The 17,919-nt window shown below is 28.9% G+C and overlaps 3 protein-coding genes across 7 annotated transcripts; 1 reads left to right on the plus strand and 2 right to left on the minus strand.

The window, feature by feature from the left end:
- Positions 1-375: 375 nt before the first annotated feature.
- On the minus strand, positions 376-5,869 carry LOC101209364 (beta-glucosidase 44). Its single transcript, XM_004140778.3, has 11 exons — positions 5,574-5,869; positions 5,422-5,480; positions 4,394-4,469; positions 4,224-4,295; positions 4,002-4,089; positions 2,802-3,054; positions 2,340-2,455; positions 1,982-2,199; positions 1,799-1,830; positions 1,596-1,698; positions 376-871 (listed from the first exon to the last, which is right to left on the minus strand). The coding sequence occupies exons 1-11, from the start codon at positions 5,827-5,829 to the stop codon at positions 597-599; spliced, it is 1,548 nt and encodes a 515-aa protein (XP_004140826.1). The 5' UTR covers positions 5,830-5,869; the 3' UTR covers positions 376-596.
- A 4,688-nt stretch (positions 5,870-10,557) lies between these two features.
- On the plus strand, positions 10,558-12,348 carry LOC116402910 (heavy metal-associated isoprenylated plant protein 28-like). The gene is made up of 3 exons (XM_031883358.1): positions 10,558-10,659; positions 10,892-10,967; positions 11,521-12,348. Exons 1-3 carry the CDS (start codon positions 10,624-10,626, stop codon positions 12,021-12,023), a joined length of 615 nt encoding a protein of 204 aa, XP_031739218.1. The 5' UTR covers positions 10,558-10,623; the 3' UTR covers positions 12,024-12,348.
- On the minus strand, positions 11,447-15,663 carry LOC101207731. Of its 5 annotated transcripts, XR_004215579.1 has the most exons (5): positions 15,482-15,663; positions 15,231-15,319; positions 13,378-14,174; positions 11,799-12,023; positions 11,447-11,675 (listed from the first exon to the last, which is right to left on the minus strand). XR_004215579.1 is itself a non-coding variant. In XM_031883355.1 (4 exons), exons 1-3 carry the CDS (start codon positions 15,550-15,552, stop codon positions 13,378-13,380), a joined length of 957 nt encoding a protein of 318 aa, XP_031739215.1. In that variant the 5' UTR covers positions 15,553-15,663; the 3' UTR covers positions 11,449-12,023. The 5 variants fall into 5 exon arrangements, 4 of the variants coding, with proteins under 4 accessions (XP_031739215.1, XP_004140741.1, XP_031739216.1 ...); XM_031883355.1 differs by having other exon boundaries at positions 11,449-12,023; XM_004140693.3 differs by having other exon boundaries at positions 11,449-12,023; positions 15,267-15,319; positions 15,482-15,661.
- Positions 15,664-17,919: the final 2,256 nt, after the last annotated feature.

Raw genomic sequence — 17,919 nt, forward strand, 5'->3', positions numbered from 1 at the left:
TCATCCAGCGTTCCAAGATCAAATATGTGATTGATAGATCCATTCCTAGTTCTTATTGTCCTTGCTTTTCATCCAATCTTAGGACATATTTAGGAGTGATTTTAAAAATGACTAAAGTGATTTTAACAATTTCAAATTATTTTCAAACATGTCTTTACTTTACTTTTTTAAAAAATTGAAACATATCATAATTTATAATTTTTTTAGCATGTTTTCTATACACCAGTTATTTCCATTTCAAACTATTGTTAAACTTATCTTTATTTATTAGTTTAAACTTTTGGACCTATGAGCGATCTAGTTAAGATGATATCATAATATTACATCTATTTTTGGTTATTAGTTTTAAGGTTTGAAAGGTTGGAGTCCACAAACTAAACAAAAGTTCTTTTTTTCTTTTTCTTTTTGTTACTTTATATGCTCAAAGTTATTTCAATTTGGACAAAACAAAAAATGTGCAAGTTAAGTTGTCCCACCATTGACATAATCATCAAATGACTAACAAAACTTTATTAAAGCAAACACAGGTTCAATAAAACCTAAAACGTTTTATTACAAATTAATCACATAAATTCCCAAGATCCCAAAATCCAATTTCAATTCTTCCTCTGAAGCATTTGCTTGAACCAATGAGCTGACATTTTAGGATACCTCTTGAGGCCATTTTTGTAGTCAACATAGACAATGCCAAATCTAGAGGTATACCCTGATAGCCACTCAAAGTTATCTAACAAAGACCAAGCAAAATAGCCACTTACATTGGCTCCATCATCAATTGCTCTTTTCATATTTTGTATGTACAACTTGAAGTACTCGATTCTCTCTAAATCAAAAAGCGCTTCTGGGAGTTGAATGTCGGGTGTATCTCTACCTGTTGATTTCAAAACGAAAAAAAAAAAAAAAAAAAGCAATGGTTACAAATAACATAATAAGTTTTTCATTTTTCACAAATACCAATTTTGGCCAACTTTTTTAATGAGTTCGTCAGGGAGCCATCTAGGTTAGGATTGGTATTAAGACCAACAAAAATACTTCGCTTCACTTCGTCTAGTTTCTTTTGTTTCCAACTCTACCGCACCCATTTGAAAAATCAAATTCACCATTTTTATCATAGATGTTAGAGTTTCATATCCATTGAATAATGAAATAGTTATGGGTTTATGAGGAATGATAACTATGTTTCATAGTATCATTCAAAACAAAGTTACGAAAGGTGTATGTCCAAAGCGAACTATATGTGAGAGGTATATGAGGTCCATCATGCATAGCTACAATTTGGTTGAATTAAAGCGTACAGTCAATCCCCTTGCTTGGCCTTCTTGATTTTGGTCCGAGGAATTGGTGAGTGCATTTGGAGTTGAAAGGTCTAGCAGGATCAATACATAACCTATAGGAGAAAAATTGTTCTTTCCCAACCATTATCCTTGTTGGGATTGCAATAGTGATCCAAAAGAGAAAGTAATGAAAAGTTGTGTATTGATTATAATATAGATTTCAAACAAGAGGGCACCAATGCAACTCATTAAAAAAATTGTCCAAAAAGAAGGATATATTTGTGAGAAACAAAAATTTTAATTAGTTAATTTAACTCGTACCGTTCTCCGAAAGAATAACATTAGGGTTTCCATATCTCTCTTTGACGTACATCAAAGCTTTATACATTCCCCATGGAACTTGGTAGAGCCATGTAGAATGAGCCTGAACATTTGATAATATAAAACATTTTATCAAAATTTTAAGACCTTACAAAAAGAGTAATTAAAGTAGGAAAAAGTAAATAAAAACAATGTGTACTTACCCGTGGACCTATTGGTACTCCATTCTTTTCAACTGTGTGTAAAACAAAAAGATAACAAATGGAATTATTTATAAACGTTAGAGATATTTATGAGAGTTTTTAACGAACTATATAGATTAAATACTATTTTTTTTTTTGTTAACTATGGGTACTTAATTTGCAATTTAAGGAGAGAGAGATTACATGCAAAGCCAACATTCCAATCATTCTGATAGCCAGGGGCATCGAGTTGAGTGCTTTTTGGGTTAAACATATAGAAAGTAGTGTATTGATTAATTCCCAAAAAGTCAATGGAACCCTTCACTAACGAAACCTCTTCTTCACTAAACTTTGGTAGTCTTTCTTTAACTATTTCTTGCATTGTTCTTGGATATTCTCCATATGTAATTGGATGCAAAAACCTAAACCCACACACACACAAAAGTGTTAAAAATTAACAAAATAGATCACCCAAAACTTATTTTTACAATTTGGTATATAAAAAAATTATTTTCATCAATTTTATCATTTAATAAACAATGGAAAAGAAAAGTAAAAATACCAGCCAAGGTGGAAATCTCTTGCTCTTTGTGCTGCATAATTATCCTGTTTTCCTCTTGTAAGAGGCTCGTAATACGCAAAATCCAACAGAATTCCGATTCTACCTTCTTGTGCTTTCTGAATATCAAATACTTCAATGTATTACTTTAAAAACACACATTTGGAAAAATAAATAAACAATAAAAGAGGAGATTTTGATTTCTTTTGATTTCTTTTTATTTCTTCTCAAACTTTCAACTTTAATGACTAAAAAAGTCCCCGAACTTTAAAGTCAAATGATATATAAGATTTGAAATTGAATTTTATATGTAATTCGATCTTAAACTTTCAATTTCGAAATTTTATGTATAGTATGCTCTTAATTCTACTATTTAAAGTTAAGGGATTTCATAGACTCACAATTTTAAAGTGTATGTTGACATGATGCAACTAATAGCCGAGAGTTAAGTTTAGTTTAATTTACTTGGTAGTTGTTTCTATATATATCCACAGCTGCAGCATGAGAAAGAATAATGTGGTGAGCTGCAATATAAGGCTCAGTCCCTGAGTTCCCATTTGTGCAATTGCCATACTCCTTTGAACACCTTGAAGGTGGGTTTATGCCATTGTCAAACCCTAAAGCTGCTATCACTCTTGGCTCGTTAAACGTCATCCAATTTTTCACTCTATCTCCAAAGTGTTCAAAGCAAAATTCTGCATACTTAGCAAAATCCTTCCTGCATATTACACATATACATATATTTATTGCATTAATTTTTCATCTTTCTATAGTTCTATATGGGTTCAATGTTAATATGAAACGTCAACTTTAAACTTTTGAAAGTCTAGTCTAAGAGTATAATTAAAATATTGCTCTTCAAAGTTTAGAGTATTTTGTGTTCATCTTATAACATTTTCACAAAAAAAAAAAAAAAACTTATATAATAATTATGTCAAAGTTGGCTGGACAAAGATGAAAGAGTTTTGGTTGAAACAAATTCTCAAGTTCGAGATATCTTACATAACGGTCTGTTTGATAAGATCTGGAAATAGAAATTTTAAAAGAAGAGTTAACATGAAAACAAAATAGTGTTTCAGGTTAACAAATATGTGTTGGTTTTATATTCATAAATTAGATTCTAATATAAATAATTGTAAAATAATAGTTGTAGTTATCTACTAAATATTAGAAAAATTAGAATTTAAGTCCTGTAAATTTATAATTATAATTTATGGACAAATAATTTATATGGTAAAATACTTTAGAGATATTAATAAACCTTGGGAACCGTATATGAAGTTATATCAAACTAAAATAGACTACATTCTAAACTTTTAAAATCATATAGATCTAACTTCAAACTATAACAACTATTATTTTTAATAAAAAAAAATTAATTGAGTTTATAATATGATAGGGTCTTTATTTAATATAATTTTCAATTTTCAATTGTAAATTAACAAAAATTAAACATAAAAATTTTGTTTTCAAAATTTTCACTATTTGTATCACAAAATTCAAATACATTTTTGAAAATAGAAACAGGTTGTAGTAATACAATAAATCTAAAATGGTTAAACAGAATATGTATATTCTCAACGAAATAAGACCTAATTATCCTAATTTTGACAGGAAGAGCAGTGGGTCTATTTTCAAACTCTTAATATATTGGATGGAACTTACACAATTTGCATCCCCAGTAGACCTCCATATCTTTCTTGAAGTGTCAATGGAAGATCATAGTGGTACAGATTTGCATATGGAGTAATACCTGCAGAGTAATACATGAAATTAACACACAGAGAAGAAATAAGGCTTTTGATGTCAGTTGAAATAAAAAGAGATAATGTATAATAATGTTAGTAGTTGGAGGTGAAGATCTTTAATGTCAATAGAATTATAAACCTTGATCAACCATATAATCAATCAATCTGTTGTAATAAGCAACACCCTTCCAATTTACTTCCCCAGTTCCATCTGTACAACAAAAAAAGGAAACAAAAAGGGTAAATCTAGAAGATATATTAAGTAAACTAAATCAATCAATATAATGAAGTTATGTAAGGTTCGATTACTTGGAAATATCCTTGACCATGAGATCGAAAATCGATATGCATCAAAGTTCAATCTTTTCATAATATCAACATCTTCCTGAACAATGTTAAGAAAAAAAAAATTAATAACAAAGTTTGAATGTTGATTAATTTTTTGAAATTTGACTACAAATTTCGTTCACCACATAAATTTTAAAAACAGAAAAGTACTTAACTTCTATTTGAATTTTTGTTTTTGATTTTTTAAAATCAAAACAAGTTCATTTTAAAACATGTTAACGGATGAAAAACAAATAAAAACAAAATAATACATGACGTTTATAAACGAGATTTTTTTTTAAAATATAATCTATCGACAAAATATTTATATCGCATATAACAATTTCGAAAACGGAAAAAGTCAACATGCTCACAATAGAAAATACAAAAAATGTTGCGATCAACACACGATTAATTAGCCACTCACATACATAATATATTTGACAAACGATTGTATACTAAGATTCCGTTTAGATAAGGTACACGATCGTGTAGCCAAATCTAAACGATCTTGGCTTGTGATCATCATGTACCAATGGCCACTCACAGACGTAATATATTTGATACATGATCGTGTAGCCAAATCTAAATGATGGTGTATACCCAAATCTAAACTACAATATTGTTTAATGATAATGTACATATATCTCAACGTTTAAGATCTGTACTAAAATATATATTTAGTACACGACCTTCAACATAAAAAAAACATTATTTATGATAGATTATAAAAAACAAAGATTATGATTTTAAAAAAATATAAAAGAAAAAATGGAGAACAAGAAATAAGATGGAAAGAAATGACATTATTTTGATTTTGTTTTGTTATATCTACAGAAAAAATAACCTTTATAAACTTAATTTTGAAAAATTATTTAAAATTTTTAAAATCATTCCAACAAAGTAGGTTTATAAACTTGATTTTTTCAGAAACCAAAATGGAAAAACCGAAAATGATTTATGGAATCGAGCCTCGAATTTCCGATCATATATATAAAATTTGACCAAACCTTATATTTGTGGTATTGATCTACAGCAACTTCTCCAGTGGCATTACCAGCAATATTACCTATTTAAATTCAAAAAAAAAATTATAAAAAATGGAGAAGAAACCTCAAGGTAAAAAAAAGAATACAAAAAGAATACAAAATTAAAAAATGACCTGGAATTTGAACGTAAGGATCCCAAATGCTTTGTCCTCGACCATCTTTGTCAGCCATTCCTTCTACTTGATAAGCTGAAGTTGCTGTTCCAAATATAAATTCTTTTGGAAATGCATTTCTACTAAGTCCTCCCGTATCGAACTTAATCTTTGAGAAATCGAAACCATAAGTTTGATCGATCGGTTCGGTCCGACTAATTACGCTGCTAATTAAGAACACGAAAACAAAGAAGATACAACCAAGTTGCATATTCATCAATGAATTGAGAGATAATTAGATCTAGCTTTCCTTTGCTTTTTTCAGCTAGGTTGAGTTTATATAACATGAGAAATTAATTACTATATATATAACTATAACGTATATATATGTTATATGATTTTGGGAATCTGGAAGATTTCTTTTTTGTTTTTTAAAAAGATATCATTGACAATTATTTTAGTTAGAGTATATAGTTGGAAGGAAATCATTGTTTACGTCAAGTTTAAAGTAAGTGTGAAATGAATTAATTAAAATTGGTATGAAGTTGTTTAATTTGTTGTTTGTTTTCTTCCATTTCTGTATGAAGTTTTCACATTTTGTTGTCAACATTTATAAGATATTGGATAAAACTTTTTCTAATAATATCCATTTACGGTAATAAATAATTGTATAAGATAAACTTGTAATGAAATTCTTCTTTTTAACTTTTAGAAATTGTGTTGGCTTATATCATCAATATATAATTACTTACCTTTTTTTTTTCCTTCAACAAACATTTGAACTCTTTACTAATTAATTTAAGCAAAGTTAATTATTGATTTAAAATCTACCATGTTTGATAAAAATACAAAAGTCTTCTTAGAAAGAGAGGCATCAGATTTAGGGTATTGTATTGAATGACATTCAATTTTAATTTTATACATCTTAGGGTTTCCACTTTTAACCGAAGCATTGGCATTCTATGGTTTTGTATTGTTGTGAGGGAATGTGTTTTGTGGATGTGTCGATCATTTTGTGATTACGAAACTTTGTATTTATTATGGATCAATTGAGTGACTCTGGATCATATTGAAGCAATGTTTACAGCTTGAGAATAGATGAGATTCTCACCATTCGAAGGTCCAAGTCTTTAAAGTAAAGTGATTCTTTTGAAGTTAAAAATGTTAAAATAATAATAGTTTAGAGTTCTATTTGGTAGAGAATATGAAAATATAAATTTGAAAACAAAGTTGTCTTTTATATTTTGAGATATATATTTGATGGCAGATTCAAAAATTGGATTCTTAGTTTAAAAATATTGTTTACATGTGTTCCTAATCTATATTTATAAATCATAAAAATAACCTTACTTATCTACTAAGATTTAGTTGATGACAAAACTATTATTAATTTATTATGTATAAATAAATATAATTTATGTTTAAAAAATTGGTTAAATTGTAATTTCAGTCTCTATATTGTCGTTATGATTTGACAACCTTTATAAATAATTCTCGAGACTATTTTCTAATTTTATCAAACCAAAAAAACTAAATTCTATCTTTTTTAAATCACACGCACAAATTTTATAATTTAACCTAAAAAATTATATAATTATTATTATTATGAATCATTATATAATTTATAATATATATTATATGAAAATAATTAATTGAGTTTATAACATATACTGTATTTCTATTTTTTTTATATGTATTTAATATAATTCAGCTCTTTAAAATGTATAATTCAAAATTTGAATACAATGAAAACATAAAAATGTTGTTTTTTCAGAATTTGTACTATTTGGATCACAGAATTTAAAAATGGTTTTCACAAACAGAATTTGAATTATTTGTCAAATGCATATTTGCTGAACACAGTAAATTTGAAAACATAAAACAAAATCCATATTCTGTACCAAACCGACCCTTATCTTTTTATTTAGAATACAAATACACTATGGTTAAAAAAACTTTTTGTTCTATTTTATTGTTTTATTATGTCTTCAATTATTTTGATGTTTCTTGAAATTCTTTCCGTAATTGTCTTATTATAATTATTCTATTTTAAGTAAGAAATTGAAACACATTTAATTCATAAACATTTTCAAAATGGTAAAATATCGAAGTTATTTACAAAATATAGCAAAGTTTATTTTAATCTATTTAAGTTTTTTTTCGCTATATCTTGTAAATAGTTTTTTTTTTCTATTTTTCGACAATTTTCCTTTAATTAAAATATATACATAGTGTTTATTATAAAAATAATTAAAAGAAATCAAATCTAATTCAAATACACAAGTACAAAAAAATGTGTTGTCATAAGGTGTATTCTATAATGGGCGTTTACTCAACCTCAAAAGAAAAGGTAGAACTACAAGAAGCAAGAGTGAACTATTGAACAACTAAAAAAATATTTTAAATCAAATCCATCTAGCATGTGAAATAAATATTATTTAAACCTCATTGTATTGATTATTCTAAATATAAAAATAGTTTAACATTTTGTGGCATGCACATCAATTTAAAACATAATAATATTGAAATAATTGTTGTGAAATTGAGGATCACACAACAATGCAAAATCAAAGTATGAACATGGATAAAAATATTAAATAAATAAACTACTAAAATCATATTCTCAAAACATTCAAAATTTTCCACTATCTCCAAAGTTGTAAGATTTTTCACAACCTTGTGTACTACAAGATCCACGCAAAAAGAAAAAAAAAGACTTCTATTTATAAGTAAAATGGCAAGTAGATGGTCGCTTACATGAATACTAAAAATTTGTTATTTTGAGACACACGGACAATAAATGGGATGATCGTATTTTGACCCTTGGCAATAATGAACATGAGGATGGACATCTATTTAATACACTCATTTGTAATATTTATAATACTCTCCCTTAGATGACCATCATGTATATGAAATAGGCATTGTTAAAACTTTATTGGAGAAAAAAAAGGGAAAAAATCATAGTGAAGAAAAAATATTATATATTTTATATAATTTTTATAAAAATATAATTTTCTCCCCTCTCATGAAAATTGTGGTAGGTAAGTTTTTGTAAATAGGTCTGCCAAATTATATATGTTTTGAATAAATATGTTGTACATGAATGCCACATTTTTCTTCAAGATCACGAGTGTAGAAAAGTTTTGGTTAAACATGTTTTGTTCTATATCATTTAGTATATCCTCCTTTAATTTCGGCTATACATGTCGTGTTGTCTTCATATAGTATCGTTGGAAGATTTTTATTCTAAGACAAACCACATGTTACACGAATGTGCTGAATCATTGATCTTAGCCATACACGTTCTCAACTTGGCCTCATGAATGACAAGAATTTCAACATGATTTGAGGAAGTAAAAGTTGATTTGATAGAATATTTTATTGAGGAAACATATCGAGAATATATATATATATTTATATATAAAAGGAAAAAGAAAAAAAATGATAAATATTATTATTTATGTCTATAAATAGCATTTAAATGTTCAAGAAATTTTTTGGTTGTATGCCTTTGGAAAGTTAGATTTAAATGATGTATTTTTTTCATCAAGGTTAAATTGGTTTGAACCTCAATTTATGGGTAAGTTAATTTGAGAGAATTTTTTTATGAAAGCCAATTGTTAATTTTATTAATTAAAATACTGAAATTTCAATTCATAATTAGGATTGGATTAATTGAAGAATTTTTTTATTGTTAGCAAAAGAATATTTTTAGCTAATCTCAAGTAAGAGATTCTACTATTAGACCTTCAAATTAAATTGTAAGAGCTTACATATATTTTTCATTATGTTTTGATGTAGCTAAGATGCATAATGACTGATATTGATGAATTATATAAATGACTGATATGTTATGATCGACATGATTGATATGTTTATGATTGTTATGATGCATGCAATATTAATCAAATGATAAGGACACTACGATTGCTATTCATGTCATGTTATGATGTTTATGATATGCTACATGGTATGGATGAGTGTTCTGTTAAATTTATCTGTTAGAGTCGTACTATATGGGTGTCATTCATAATCACCACCTATTTATGCTTAGCCATGAGAATAGCCTCAACTAGCTTAAGTTTGAGATTTTTTTTTTCATGATTCCTTTAGATTGAGGTCTTTTCATGTCAATAAATAATATATCGACATGATGGTGAATATATCAAACAAATATTGATAAAATATATCTAAAACAAAAGCAACAACTTGCCATTGATATTAGTACTAATCAAGGTTAAAAAATCAATGTCATTAATTTTTTTTATAGAAATAATGATATGAACGAAAATTTTGAAAAACTTCATGAAATTCGAAGAAAATTGTTATAATTAATTAATGAAACTTTCAATTTTAGATGAATTAATTCATCATTGATCATTTATCGTTATAAAACAATCATTTAGATGTGACTAAAATATTTGTGTAAATAATGATGAGACAACAATAATTTAAAAGAATGAATAAACAATTATAAAATAACATGAGATGATAGAAATTAATTACAAAGTTAAAACGTGAAATATTTGCATATAGAATAATTGCAAATTTTTATTATAAAATGAGATGGATACAAAAATGAAAAATGGTTGTATTAAACTAACATAAATAATAAGAATAGAAAAATAATAACATTTAATTAAAATAAATAAATAAAAAGAAGGGAAAGAAAATGAGAGATATATTGACCTTTTTCATTTACTTTCACAATAACCTTAGAAAATTACCTTGAATTAGAAGGCCAAATTTCAACACTTGTTCATTTTAAAATCTCAATATAATGAAATTAAAACTAAAAAATAAATGAGAGAAATCATCAATATAGAGTTACATCTCAATACTCGATAGAGAAAGATTTCAATATGAAACAGAATAAAATGGGGAAGGTAATGATGAGTTTTTTAGAAAAAGCACATACTGATGTGGCTGTGAAGCTGAAATCACACACACTTTTAATGAGGTTGACCGATGTTCCTCTCCTTTAACACAATTCTTCTTCTTCTTCTTCTTCACTTAATATTTCCTTCCATTTTCTTTGCAGCACAGAAAGTTGATACGAAGGAAGAAAATGTCAAAAAATCCTTCACATTTCTTGAAGGTTGAGGTTAGTTGTTCGTTACCAAGAACATTTGATCATACTCCCTTTAATAGCCGTTTTGTTTTTTGTTGTTTCCAAAAACTTGATTTAAAAATTATAAAATGGCTTGAAGTTCAAATATGTTTTTAAATAAGATGAAGATGAAGGCAAAACAAAATGGTTATTAGTGGATACCTTTTTTTTTTCATTTGTAAATATTGGTTTCTTTAATTTGCTTGTTCACACATTGTTTTAACAGACACGTGTTCTTAAAGTACACGTTGATTGTCAAGGTTGCCTCCAGAGAGTAAGAAAACTTCTCAACAGGATTGAAGGTATTTATTATTATTTTGTTGCTTGTAAAAACTAATCTATAGGTTCTTTTTTTATTTTATACTAAGAAATATGTACACTTTAGTTTGAATAACAGGTTTGTTTGTGACTCGTGTGAAACACATATGAAAACTACTATGCCAAGAGTTTTATAGATCATATCTTTTGTTTTAACTTTAAAAAAAAATGCATCTTTTCGATCCTATGTTTCACTTATTTTCTTCTACATGTTTATTTTTTAAAAGATAAATAAACTGTATTCTTAGTTCATGACTGTTTAGTAGATTAACATAAAAATTTATTTTCCGTAAAAAGGAAAAAAAAAAAAAAAAAAAAAAAACTCCTATTCTATAAAATGAGCTTCTTGTGTTTCCAAAGAAAAAAATGAAGAAAAAAGGAAAAAGAAAACATCTTTTTCTTTAAAATGAGCCTTTTGTGTTTTGAAACAAATGTTTTTAAAATAGTGATTTCAAATATAACATCTTCCATTGGCTAACTTTTATTATTGGAATTCAAATATACAGCCTTATTCTCATTTGATCTTATGGAATTTAGGAGTTTATAAGATAGACATAAATTGTGAACAACAAAAGGTCACAGTGACGGGCAATGTGGATTCAACCATTTTGATAAAGAAGCTTAAAAAATTAGGTAAGCATGCTGAACTTTGGCCTTCAACTTCCAAACATGGTGAAGGTGAAGAATCAAACCTAAGAAAATACATAGACAACCAGATGAAAGATGCAACAGACCCATACTATACCTTCCAAAATCAGCACATGCTTCCTATACTTAATAGAGAATTCAACAATCGGTCGCTATTTGAACGTTACCTCGATCAAGAAAGTGGCATGTCCAACAGTTTCCGGTATCATCCAGTCACTACAACTGCAGCACAGAAGGCAAGAGCTGTCTATGATAATGAAAAGCTGGGAAACCAGATGATATCCATGGCTCATAATGTAGGCATTCAAGATTTTCAGTTTGACGGGGTTCCAGATAATACATGTGTTCGAGACTATCGATTTGGCATCTTTCCAGATTTCCCTTATGCTTGACTGATACATGAGAATGATCGAACATTAAAGGCAATTATGAGAAGCAAACAACCAACAGAATAGTAAGACATACTATATCAGGAGTGTGTTTAATCAAAGGTGCTAGTTTAGGTCTTCATTTTAATATGCATGTTGACAGTATTTCATTAACTGTTTAGACAGATAATGTTCTTTCACTTCAACTACTTCATACCTTTATCGAACTTAGCTGCTTATAATAGTGAGATGTTTGGTATTGAACTTTCATGAGCATGGGATGCCAAGAAATAGTTTTGGTAAAAAGTGTATGGAATGGTTAGAGATACTCTCAAGGTTTTAGGTTCAAGTACTGGGTGGAAAAATTAGGCCCTATTTCTAACCGTTTGGTTTTTGTTTTTAGTTTTTTGCAAATTAAGTCAATAATTTTAAAACGTGAGTCAATTTTTGAAAACTAAAAATAAAATAGTTTTACACTACTCATTTTGTTCTTGAAAATTGGCTAAGAATTCAACTTTGATAATCAAGAAAGATGATTACGGTAAAAAAAAAAAATGGAAATAACCTTAATTTTTAAAAACCATATATTAAAAACAAAATGGTTACCAAACGGAGATTTAACAATTTGGAATCGCTTGCCTATCAGAGTTGGTGTTTGGGCAAAGCATCACCAAGATCAGCGAATGAATTACGAGCATGATATGAGTAGGCCCTATACTTGGATACCCAAATTTATAAAAGAAATATATGTGAGCATAGGAACTCAAACATGCATGTATTGAATCCTCTGTTTTTTACTTTCATATAGCAAAATAAAACCAAAAATGAAACAGGCGAAAAGCAAAACCTATTTGCATTAAAATAATTTGATAGACTAGACCCCTAATCACAAATGTGTATAGGAGTAAGGGCATAAGAAAAGAGTGGGGGGAAAAGAATGTTACGAGTTAGTTAGGAGTGGGTTCGATAGTGAATTTACGTGTAGGGGTCATGCGTTGTACTTGGAAAATGATGCGCTGTGAGAGGTATCTTTTTGGTTAGTCATTGAGAGGCTGATTGAGGGAGAGAGAGAAAGCTCTACAATTCTTCCCTCGACTTTGTACCTCTGTTGATAAATAAATAACAGTTCATATCATAGTCCCATTCTGGAGATCAGTCACTATCCTCCTAAATATCAAATGAAAGAAATGGAAAAAGAGAGACTACAGGAACGTAGGAGATGAACCAATATACTTGTATGATACTTGTGGGATGTGCTCGGAAGAATTCTTATAAACTAAATTGTAGCCACCAGATACATATAAACACTAAGGTAAGAGTCGAATAAGTAGATAAAATGATAAAATTCATAAATGGAGGCAAAAAGAAAAATTTATACTTATCGTTTCTGTGCTTTCCTTCGTCTAGATTGTGCTTTCTGCCACCTCTTTTGGGGAACCAGTTTGCTTTTTGGTTTCAACTTCAGTTCAGGCGAGAACTTAAAATTTGGATCTCTCATACGTGCTTGTATATCCTTGAAAAACTGCATATTCAATTTCTTCTGCCCTCCCTGTCTGAGCTCTGCATATTCAGGTCCCGAGACTACGTTTTCGAAAGCTCCTATTAATATATCTACATCACTCATAACCTCCCACACATTGGTATAACGACCATCCGGCCCTTTCTTTAACTTCTTCAATGCATTCTCGACAGCAAGTTTCCTGGCTTGTTTTCCAGGGGACAACTCTTCTGGTTCCTGTTCGGATTTTAAGAGTTCTGAAATTGTTCGGTATTTAGATGTTTCCTCAAATTCGAATAGTTTATCTATGTATTTGTCACTACGTTCATTGGGGTAGGCTTCTGTAGGAATATCATCGTCATCGTCACCTTCACTACCAGTCCACAAGGTCTTGTCTTCATCGCTCTCAGACCAAACGCTCCATAATTCATCACTGTCATCAGCATCAATCAAGTCAGAGTGTTCTTTTGCCTGCTGCCTCGTCTTTCTTATCTCATCTTCGAGACGATTTTTTTTCTGCTCCTTATCGTCTGCCTCATCATCGCTTTCTGTCCATAAAGTAGATTCTTCTTCATTCATCTGCTTTTCCCAGGCTTTCCTAAATTCCTTATCACCAGGCCGTACAGTTCCAAAGAGGTCATAATGTTTGCACTCCCCACGGGAATATGATCTTGATGCTGCAAAATATATGAATAGAGCAGGTGGTCATAAGCAGAAGCAGAAGAACAAGTCCTTAACTGAATTACAAAGGTTTGAAGAATGTAAAATCAAATACATTCAAACAATTTAATGCTTTTTTTGTACTATGAAATAATGTATGGTTATGAAGTATAAGCTGAAAAGACCTGTTCAATAAGATATGCTATCACCAGATAACCAACCATGTTCAAACAATTTAATGCTTAAGAAACCAGTGTAATCCTTCTCTGATAAATATTTAATATTTCGTCTAAATTTTTTCATTTTTGTTGTTTTCGTACATCTAAGTCCAAACATGGTGATAATAGCATGCCTGTAGTCCAAAAGTGTTCCAAATGAGTTGGCCCTCTCAATTTCAGTAGTTGTGTTGTGTGTAGCATCAAACAAAAGCCAATTTTCTAAATGGCATCCCGACTAAATGGGGGCAATCTCTCATGTCCCATATCACATGGTTCCAGTGTAGTAAATATGATCAAACACAATATTTCTCATTCCAATATATTATGGTGTTGCCCGTTCACGTAAATTATAGCTAGTTTTTACTTTTTAGTACATGTAGCTTGATTTTCATCACAGATATATTTTTCTCATCTCAAAAGGAAAAAGCATAGCCAACCAGCATATAGAAAATAGACAAATTCTTATAATCAACAAACAATAAATTTAGTAGGTCATCCCATTTAACACAAATTAACGTTCATTGACAAGCAAAAGATATAAAATCCCACACAAATAAAGAGCAACAGCACAGTTCCATAACCACATGGATAACTCGCCAAGACTTCAGTGATGACCAAGCCTAAACTACTAAAGCAAGAAAAGAAAATTATACAAATACCCAACAACTGCTTCTTTATGGACTTTTAACAAACACATGGTGTCCACAACAAATTATTCAATAACCGAAGTACCACCACAGCCCATAAACATAACTTCCAAGCTTCATAAGAAAGATTCCCATTCACCAATCAACCCCATAACAAAGGCAACAAGTTCAGAAAAGTATAAAATGAAAGGTGCAAAATTTAAGCCACCAAAACACTTGACTTGGAAATTTGGACGAAACCCACAATTAACCCACGTTCTTAAACTTCTTGCAGCATCTTCCGAAACGTTTAGCAATCTAAAGAACGCAAGAAAGGCAAATGGTCAGGTTTCTTATTTCTTTTCTCTGTAAGAAAGTGTTGTGTTCGACATGGAAACAAAAATTCAATATGCAAGTAGAAGAGAGAAACATGAAAAGTGAGTTAATTTGATCAAAAAGTTTTGGGGAGAAGAGAGTGACCTTGAAGAAGATGAGTGTAGAACAGAGTGAAGAAGAGGAAGAAGGCGGGAACGGAGGCTACAAACAATCATTTTCTATCTCGAATGTGGAAATTTCTCAACGGCTTTGCGAAGCTATTTTTCTTTTCATTTTTCATCCGAGTTCTATATTTGAATGAGAAATTGCTTTTTCCTTTCGAATTTTTTTACCCTTTGTGTAGTAGAGATATAGAAATTCGTACGGATACTTAATTTTCTCCTCCCAAAATGTCAAATTAAGGTGAATCTTCAGAAACAAAAATGCCAAACTAATCTCTCTATAAGTTTGGGTGAAATTACCAAAATGAATTTATCTTATCTCGGTGATTGATCCATTTGCAAATACTAGCCGTGTAAATAGGTTGAGTTGGATTGGATTGAGGAGATTTTATTAACCTTGGATTGGTTGAATTGACAACCCAAATAAGGTATAAAGCAATCGAACCCAATGTAATTGGATTGTTGAGTTATTTATTTATTCGCGTTGTCGGATTATTTAAACACCCTAACAAATTATTGAGCACAATTTATTTCCTTCTCTCAATCTCTTGAGGATCTTCGACTTCAACTAGAGATTCAAGTATGGAACATAGGAATATTTCATTGAAAAGATATTCTTTCTTTTTTCTTTTCTTTTTTGGTGCAAATTTTAAAGTCAAATACCAACCGTGCCCGAATCTCTTTTTGACTATGCGCTAGTGATTCCACTTTATTGCTACAAACATAGTTAATGTTATTGGAGCATAAGTTGAAACGTCGAGATAATTTTTTAACATTTTTTAGTGTGTTTATTATATAGTGATTGGTGTCCCTTACGTCAAATTCATGGATTTGTCACTGAACATTAATAAACATTATTGATAAGAGTTTATCAGTGTTTATCAATATCTTCGTAGATAAATTTGAAATATTTTGACACATTTTACTATATTTGAACGTCATTCAATTTTTTTAAAAAAATGTCTTATTATATTAGCCATTAAAATTAGAAAAATTACACTATTATTTATTTTGTGTATATCCATGTGATAAGCAAAAAAAAAAAAAAAAATACATCTTTCCTTAGATTGATTTATGAGAATATTATTGGACGGTGAAAATGGAATATCTTTTTATCCAAGTTTGTTGAATTTCAATGATTATATTATATACATGCAATAATTGTTTAACTTATATGTGTTTTATTACAAATCAATCAATGTGATCAATTAAATGGAAAATTTCAATGGACAGTTCTTACTCCATTAATTACATTTTTCAAAAGGTATTTTCTTAACCTTGTCTTAAGATTAGGAATATATATTTGAGCAATTATGTTTATGATAAAGTATATATAATAACGTCAAAGAAATTTTTTGAAAGATTTGAATCTTTCACCTTACTTAGTTCAATGATAACTGCGTTTAATTTTCTTCGTTCGAAGTCGAAAATTGGGTTCCACACTTGCCAGCTTTAGTTTATTAGCATATAAAGAGGCGATTTGAATAAGAAAGGAGGTCAGTTGATCCCTTTAGACTCAACATATATTAAATAGAGATAGGGGGAGTAGATACATATAGGTTATTATCCCACTAAGTATTAAAGCCAGAAGTTTAGGAAATATGGTTGAAAAATGAGACATTGATTGTCATGTAGTGCATTATTAGGGCAGCCAAAGAGTTTGTTTTTATTTTAGTTTTGTCAATTTCATTACTTATATCATTATACGTAAAATCAATGAATCTTTTGGGTGATGATTATTACATTTTCATTTGGACCTTCAATCATGTAATGGGAGCAAATTATTTTCAAATATTTGCATAAACTCCATCTCAAATTCAGCAACAATAATTATTGTTCTTTTTAATATCTGATTTGATTCTAACTAATATTAAAAACAAAAAGCAATAATAATAAAAAAAAGAATCCAAACACTTTTCTTTTTCTTATTAATTATTTCGTATAAAAAATAAATTTTCAAGAATAACATAAGTGAGAAAACTAGTTTGAACCTTCAACTAAAATATTTGAGATATGAATATGTGGACTTCAAATTTTTAAATAAGAAATAAGAAATTATATTGGATAACCTAAAAATAAAAATGTTCATGATTAAATGGCTTTAAATTCCAAAGATAAAAATATGCGTTTAAATAATTTATTTTAACATCCAATGTATTCTAAAATAATAAAAAAAGATAAAATGAAGTCATTGTTTCTTCCCAATAAAACCTCATATATTGGAGAATAATGCATTATCTTTGGTGCAAAGTCACTTAATAACACAATTTTGAAATTGAATTTGGAATAATTTTGTAGGTACCCTTTTAAAAATTATTTTAATAATTGGTTTGGCCTACCAACTTTTCAAAACTCTTTAACATCATATCATATTTAAATTTGTGTACATCCCTCCTTGGGACAATTAAAAAAAAAGGGGTG

Source organism: Cucumis sativus, chromosome 3 (genome assembly GCF_000004075.3).
Source record: "Cucumis sativus cultivar 9930 chromosome 3, Cucumber_9930_V3, whole genome shotgun sequence".
NCBI classification, from domain to species: domain Eukaryota; kingdom Viridiplantae; phylum Streptophyta; class Magnoliopsida; order Cucurbitales; family Cucurbitaceae; genus Cucumis; species Cucumis sativus.